Source organism: Coenobita brevimanus, chromosome 37 (genome assembly GCF_032717465.1).
Source record: "Coenobita brevimanus isolate Jiangsu-jjx chromosome 37, ASM3271746v2, whole genome shotgun sequence".
NCBI classification, from domain to species: domain Eukaryota; kingdom Metazoa; phylum Arthropoda; class Malacostraca; order Decapoda; family Coenobitidae; genus Coenobita; species Coenobita brevimanus.
The window spans coordinates 10,541,564-10,549,225 of NC_136990.1; the positions used below are offsets into that span (position 1 = coordinate 10,541,564).

The 7,662-nt window shown below is 46.9% G+C and overlaps 1 protein-coding gene across 1 annotated transcript; it reads right to left on the bottom strand.

The window, feature by feature from the left end:
* Positions 1-4,880: 4,880 nt before the first annotated feature.
* On the bottom strand, positions 4,881-6,474 carry LOC145396353 (uncharacterized). Its single transcript, XM_080269745.1, has 2 exons — positions 6,399-6,474; positions 4,881-5,383 (listed from the first exon to the last, which is right to left on the bottom strand). Exons 1-2 carry the CDS (start codon positions 6,472-6,474, stop codon positions 4,881-4,883), a joined length of 579 nt encoding a protein of 192 aa, XP_080125871.1.
* Between the last annotated feature and the right edge of the window lie 1,188 nt (positions 6,475-7,662).

Here is a 7,662-nt window from a genome sequence, read left to right on the forward strand (position 1 = left end):
GGAGGCTGTCATTCAAGTAGCGTACACCATAGTTCCTCTTACTCTGCTCTGATACAAGATTGATTGATTGATTCATTGTATTAAAAAAAATACTGGCGGCGTAACTGCCAGGATCATATGCCGCCGGATAACAAAGTAAAAGATGCAGCAAAAAAAAAAAAAAGGGCATATTAAAAAAAAAAGTTAATATCTGTTAGTAGGAAGAAAATACTAAAAATAAGAAGAGAATAGTTTATAAAATATCAATTACTTATAAAAGTGAAAGGAGGCCCGCCTCATGAAGAAAACTAAAACATCAGTAAAATCGCTAGAGGCTTCACTAAGCATCGATGACAAACAATAGGCACCATCTGTCTCCTTATGCCTATAGAGGAATCTTTGACGTAGGTCCCCCAAACTCAGACACTCGACCAGCAAGTGACGGACAGTAAGGGGAACAAAGCAATCATTACAGTACGGTTGAGTCTCACCACTCATGAGGAACCTATGTGTAAACCGAGAGTGCCCAATGCGAAGCCTAGCAAGAGCCACCTCCAATCACCGAGGCATGGAAGGGAGAACCCTTGGCACAACCACTCTGAAAGATTTCTTTCAGCTTATTATGAGTAACATCATCCCAGTGCCTCTGCCAAGAAGTACGAATTGTCCACCACAAGTAAGGTGTTACATTAGAAGCAGGAAGCGGGTAGTCAGTTGGGGGCTGTTGAGAAGATGCAGCATTAGCTAAAGTATCTGCCCTCTCATTACCCACCACACCAACATGTGCAAGAACCCAACAGAAGTCCACATGGCTGCCACGACGGCCAATAAGAAAAAGCCACTCTAAAATTGATAAAACCAATGGATGGGATGCATTAAAAGATTCCAGTGCAGACAGAGCACTACACGAGTCACTAAAAATCACAAAAACGGATTGAGGCAAAGTAAAAATGATTCTGACTGCATATAAAATTGCAGTCAGTTCCGCCGTTTACACTGAAGTAATGCCATGTAAACTACCGCCCCTACTAAAGGAAGGGAAGACAACACTAAAACCTACTCCAGTATCAGTCTTAGACCCATCAGCATAGACGGGGACAGAACCCTCCTGAGTGGAGGCATGTTCTAAAAAGAGAGACAGGGTCACCTGAGAGGGAAGTGAGCCCTTTTTTTCAACAACGAACCTACAGAATGCCACACGAGGGAGTAGCCAAGAACGCACCCTTGAGGTCCGATGTGGACAAACTGCCAGTCTTGGAACAGAGAGGGCTAACATAAGACTGGACTCTGTAACCAAATGGCTTTGGGAAATTAGGATGGGCGTCAAAAACAGAAGATCGGGAATCCTGGGAGACGATGGCACAAGAAATTGAGTCTGGAAGGCGGTGAAGACGATACCAACACCTCATCATTAGCAACTGGCGTTGCAGATCCAAAGGGAGTACGCCAGCATCCACAAACAGACGAAATCGGGGATGATCTGAATGCCCCGGTTGCCAGACGTACACCAGCATGATGCACAGAAGTTAACAACCGGAGATGGGCATCTGCTGCAGAGGAGTAGACCTCACACCATATTCAAGTTTAGGAAGAGTAAGAGACCTATGCAGGAGGAGGAGGGTCTGACGATCAGCACTCCAAGAGGTATGAGCCAAAACCCTCAAAAGACATGCCACCTTAACAGAACGAATACGGGGAACCAAGGTTAATTGTCTATCAAATAAAAGACCCAGATACCGTGTCTCTTCCACACAGGATATACTCCGACCATACAGATAAAAGTCAGGGTCTGGGTGAACCCCTCGAAGATGACAAAAATGCATAGCCATCGTCTTTGTTGAAGAAAAATGGAAACTGCGAGACTGCCCAGTCAGAAATTCTATTGAGAGCCATTTGGAATTTACTCCCTATCAGAGACATTCTAGAGGTAGTGAAGGAAATTGAAAGGTCATCGACATATAGTGATCCTCGTACACCATCAGGAAGTACACTGACCACACTGTTAATGGCTACAGCAAACATAGTAACACTAAGGATATTTCCTTGTGGTACTCCATCTTCTAGTTAACAGTTAGATAAAAACTGTTGGATAAAAATAAGCAAACGCCCACGAAGACCAACTCATGAAGGGAAAGTAAAATGCCATGACGCCAGGCAGTGTCGTAGGCCTTCTCCAGATCGAAGAAGACCGTGACCTGGTGTTGGTTAGTGGAGGAAGCCTCACAGAGAGAAGATTCGAAGGACAGCAGTGCATCAGAATTAGATCACATTTTACGAAAACAATACTGGGCAGGGAATAAGAAGTCACCTCTCTCCAAAAACCACACATGCCTAAAATTGACCAACTTTTCAAGAACTTTACATATACATGACGTTAGAGAAATAGGCTGATAATTCGTTGCCTGTAGGTGGTCCTTACATGGTTTTGGGATGGGGATAACCACAGCAACACCCCAACAAGCTGGAAACTCCCCAGAACACCAGATGTTATTAAACATTGAAAGCAAAAACAACAGGGACTCATCAGATAGGTGAAGAAGAAAGGCATAAGGAATAAAATCATAACCAGGAGAGAAATCATGGCATTGTGACAGAGCCACCTGGAGTTCAAAAATTGAAAAAGGCACATTGTAAGGCTCTCCCCCAGCAGAGGCAAAACTGAGACCACTAGACTCTAGGCGCCAATAGTGGCAAGCCAACGGCGTATCTGCATTCTTCTTTGACACTGGCAAAACGATCAAACAGCAAAGGGATCAACGACAGTTCCACCTGCTGCAGATAAAACAGGAGGAGCTGAAATTTTCCTTACCTAGTTCCACACCTGGGTGATGGAAGTCCTTTAATTGATGGAGGAAACATAACCCTTTGAAGATGAATGCCTGGCCTCCTTTAAAACCCGCCTCATATGGGCTCGTGCCCTCCGAAATGCCACCAAACACTGGGGATCCCCACGGTGACGACAAAGTCGAGAAATGGCAACTCGTTTGGTTCTCCCTGCGGAACTGCACTCAGGGTTCCACCAAAGAACCGGACATTAAGAAAATTGACCCTTCGTTCTTGGATAGATAAAAGGGCTGCTGCGTGCAATAAGTCACTGAAGTATGATACTGCCTCAGTATGACAACCAAACTCATTGACAAAAGGAAGTGGAACTTAATTCCCTGAAACGTGACCAGTCAGCCTTAACCAGAAGCCAGCGAGGAAGACGTGGCTGAGGTCCACCAGCACTAGCAGTTAAAAGTAAGGGAAAATGGTAATTGCCATACAAGTCTGGCAGCACAGCCCAGGTAAAATCTAAAACTGCATCAGCTGAGCATAAAGACAAGTTACTGGCAGTAAAAGTTCCAGTCTGGCTGTGGAAATATGTCATTTTATCGGGATTGAAAATGCCCAACTCGTTTTCTTCCACTAAAGAGGCCAGCATGACACCTTGTGGGTCGGCCTCACTGTTTCCCCATAGTGGATGGTGACCATTCATATCTCCTAGTAACATAAAGGGCCATGAAGAAGGTGTTCCAGTTCCGCCCTATCAACAATAGCACCAGGGGGAAGATAAAGACTGCAAACTGTATACTGCCAATGTAAAAACATCCAGACAGCAACAGCCTGCAGGGGAGTGGAGATATCTAGATGACTGTATGGAATATCCTGATGAAGGAAGATCGCAGCACCTCCATGATGACCTTGGCCCGGCACAGGATCAGAATAAAAAGCATGGTAGCCAGAAGGACCGGACGGAACAGCATCACCTACCATGGTCTCCTGGATGCACATGCACAGAGGAGAAAATTGAGAAATAAGATGGCACAGTTCCTCATAGTTAGCACGTAAACCCCGACAGTTCCACTGGATGATAGAATCCACTGTGGGGGGATGATGGTTACGTGCGGGACTGGACACCTGACAAATGAGCGGGTTTGGATTGATGCTTACGGAAGCTCTTTGGAGGAGCCTGCCCAGCACCAGAAACCTGCACCCTCTGTCTAACATCTGAAGGCAAACGTGAGGACGAGGAAGGAAGTTTTACAACACTCCTTCTTGAAGTGGGCATACCAGTTTGTTTGGAAGGTGGCTTGGGGGCCACCTTTGGAGATGTAGGACAGCCGGTGCTCCTACCAGAAGCCCTATAAGTGGAAGTAGAGTCCACAGGACTCGAATCTTTTGAGGGGACCATCCCATGCTTCTGATCTGAACCACCAACGAGCTTTCCACCAACATCCCCAGGTGGGGACGGGACCAGAGGTAAACAGTCAGCTTCAGATGTGACCTGTCTAGATCCCTCAGCCTGCTGGGCAGAGGGAACAGGAGAGGATTTGACAATGTTCAACAACAGAGACCTTAGGTGGCCAGTCGTCATGCTCAGAGGACTCTGATGAACAACGGTGACGTTTGCCAGGTACAGAAGAAGGAGTCTGGTCAATGTGGACATCTGTCACCACCAAAGAAATGTGAAAGTTGTCAGCCACCGAAGTGGGGGCATTCCAAGTAGCAGTTTGGCGACCGTCTTTCTCACAATCAGTACTAACCATGGGAACAGCACTCTGCACATCACAAGTTGAAGGAGTGGTTACCGGAATGGGGCCTCTTCCATTTGTTGGTGTCACAGCAGCATCCCCCAACCGGGACGTCTGTGATGACTGATTATCCTGAGAAGTAGGTGGGGCAACATGAAGTGTTGTCTTGTTGTACTGTGGGACTTACCTTGGGGCGGATAAACATCCCTCTGACCCTTTCTTTTGCCTCCGCAGAAGAAATCTTCTCACGGGTTCGAACCGACATGACTTCTTTCTCAAACTTGTACTAGTCACACTGTGTTGATGAAGCTGGGTGAGCACAGTGGCAGTTGATACATGAGGGGGGATTCGGGCAGTCCATCTAGCCATGTGAATTACCACCACAATTTACTCACACCTGTGGGAGACCTTGCTGTTCCTACGACAAGACCTGGTGACATGCTCAAATCTCTGGCAATGTAAGCACTGCCTAGGTCTTGGCACATATGTTTTAACCCGAAGGCAGTAGTAAGCTGCCTCTAAGATATCAGGCAATGTCAACCAGTCAAAGGTGACAATCAGTGATTGTGTGCCGGTCAATATCCCATTTACCTTTTTCTTTATCCTCTTCACCTTCACTACTCCCTGGTCTTTCAGCCCATCCAGGAGGTCCTCCTCAGAGTACCTAAGGAATTCCTTAGAGAAGACAACACATCGAGTCTGGTTCAGGGTGCAATCACTGATGGTTGTGACATCACAGGAAGCTAAACATTTGATGGCATGGATGTGGGCACTTTGGTCTGCATCCCTGGCCTCTACAAGGAGTGACCCATTTGCCTGTGGAACAACCTTTGGGGGTGACCCACAAGCCTTGACCAGGTAACAATGAACCTTAAAAAGCATTGTGGTCCCTGAAAGAGAAACCATCAGCCAACTTCAAAACTAAGAATTTCGTATACTGACGAGGCAGAAAGACGCCAGCCACTGTCTCAGTGAAGGGTGAGAGATCTTTCTTGGAGGGCTGAGTGCCTCACCCTCGAAAGTGCTCTTTCTCCAGTGCCAGTTGATAGGGACTCGTAGGGCTGGCCAACTGCCACACGAGTACCAAAATTGAGGGGAGACTCAGCAATAATATGACTATAACTAACTTCATTCCCCCACCCCTCCACCCACCATTGAGCCCAACAAGGGGAGGTCTTATGCCAGGGACAACACCACTGGCGACCCCAGAGGTAGCAGGAGAGTATACGCAGGTAACCACTGGGGGACCTGGGCAAGGGTGACTCCAGGACGATAGGAGCCACTGGGCCTCCCAGTGCCCACTTGACCCTAGCCAACGCATGACCAGCCGATTGACCTGGTCGGGCCCAACAAGGCCGCCCGTCTAGCCAGAATAAGGGACCAAAGAGGTGCATTGCTAGCTGCAGGGTGCATTGTGCAGCATCACTCAACCTCCAGGACTCCCGTCTCCCAGCATTACGGGACGCCACGCACGGCAAACACGTTAGGAGGCAACAGTCCCGCCCTAGATGGTAAATGGGCAGGGACTAACATCACCAGCAGGCCTTATCCACCAGTGATGTAGGAGGCACTTGGTCCACGAGGCCAACAAATACCGAACCCTACAAAGGTAGGCAGGCCTCCCAAGTAGGTGACATTGACAGTCAAGCTTCAAGCCCCGCCACCAGGTCAAGGTGACCCCCCTCAGCGGAGGTCTGGGACAAGAATCCAGCTGTCACCATCAGAACGGTTTGAAGTTTGAAATTCCAGACTTCGTCAATGAAAGGCAATGGGAATGGCTAGTACATGTTGCAAGTGGCCTTGAACAAGTAGATGCTGAAAAAGAAAGTGCTTTGACTTGGTCATCATACTTTTCTTCTGTTCAGGTGCAGAAGGTAGCGCATGTGTCCAACAAAGCACTTTTACCACTGTTCATGGAGACCACCAATTGTTCAGCCATGATAAGAGTGCCATGGATGCAGTCAAAGCAGCGATCATTCATTGGAATCCAGACCAGGTTCCTGTTGTAGTTATGACCAGCCTCTCTTTGCCATAGCAAAAACAATGCCGTGGTTTTCCTAGCATCACATGTACTCGTAAGAGGACTTCATACTGAAATGGCAACAATGAAAATCATAGGAGACTGGCTGGAAGGTAATGGCTGGACTACAGCATTGATTACAGCAGAAATTGACAGCAGTGGTGTAGCCGATCCTATGACCAAAGCAGCACATATTACATGTACACGCCATGCTCACCAAATAACTGCAGCAGCTCTGCATATCCTTCAGAAACAGGCATACTCCATTGGGCTGCAGAGCCAATGGATTTCACAGCTTGGTGTAACAGAATGCCAGAAGAGCAACCACAGTTTCATTACCGAATACAGGCCCTGGACCTTGAGCATAGTGTTCCAGGTCAGGTTGCTGCAATCAGAGATTCAAACTTCCATGCTTACCTGAAGTCATCACTGTCTGTTGTTCCCCAGATCTTTTCACTAGATCACATGAATTATGCCAGATGGCTCTTTGTCCATATCAAAGGCATGATCACTCTCAAGGCCAAGCATACCGATACTTATTCTGAATTTGTGAAAGGGTGCTTTGTAGCAAAGACGTCTGCCCATTCCATTTGTGCAATGGCCGTATACAAGACACATGATCAAAGGAATGCCTTAACCTGTGGCATCCCATCGATGTTCTTTAACGTCCACACGTTTTGTCATGGCCAATCCCGTCGACGTACATAAACACGAATCAATTGAAAGGTCCCTAATTTGCACAATTTTCAATTTTCGCAAGTGAATATTGGTATGTATACACGTGACACCTTCCTCTACAAGATGCCAGGCAGGGACAATGCCATACCCAGCATGACCTTCTCCTCCCCCCTGCTTGCCATTGTCTCAGCAATTCACCTGTTATCAGTGACCTGGCCAGTAAAGCCATGTCATGCCACGGTACGAAATTCAGGGCCAGAGTGATTCCCCAATCAATGACAATGTGGAGGACAAACTTTACATAGCATTAGAGGAAGAAACAGTCAGAAATGATGATCAGGTAATGTGGCAAAAAAAGGTCAGGTATGGTGATGAGTTAGTGAGTGAAACAATGCTTATAATACCTATATTACTGCTTGAAAACCAATATACTCTCATACTACACATAAATTCGTACCAAGTAAATAAATA

Bases quoted from the DNA above. Each gene is read 5' to 3' on its own strand.
- LOC145396353 (XM_080269745.1), bottom strand. From the start codon at position 6,474: ATGAATGATCGCTGCTTTGACTGCATCCATGGCACTCTTATCATGGCT. The intron at 5,384-6,398 runs GTAAAAGTGCTT...TTTCTCTTTCAG, and splicing joins GGTGGTCTCCATGAACAGTG to GGACCACAATGCTTTTTAAG.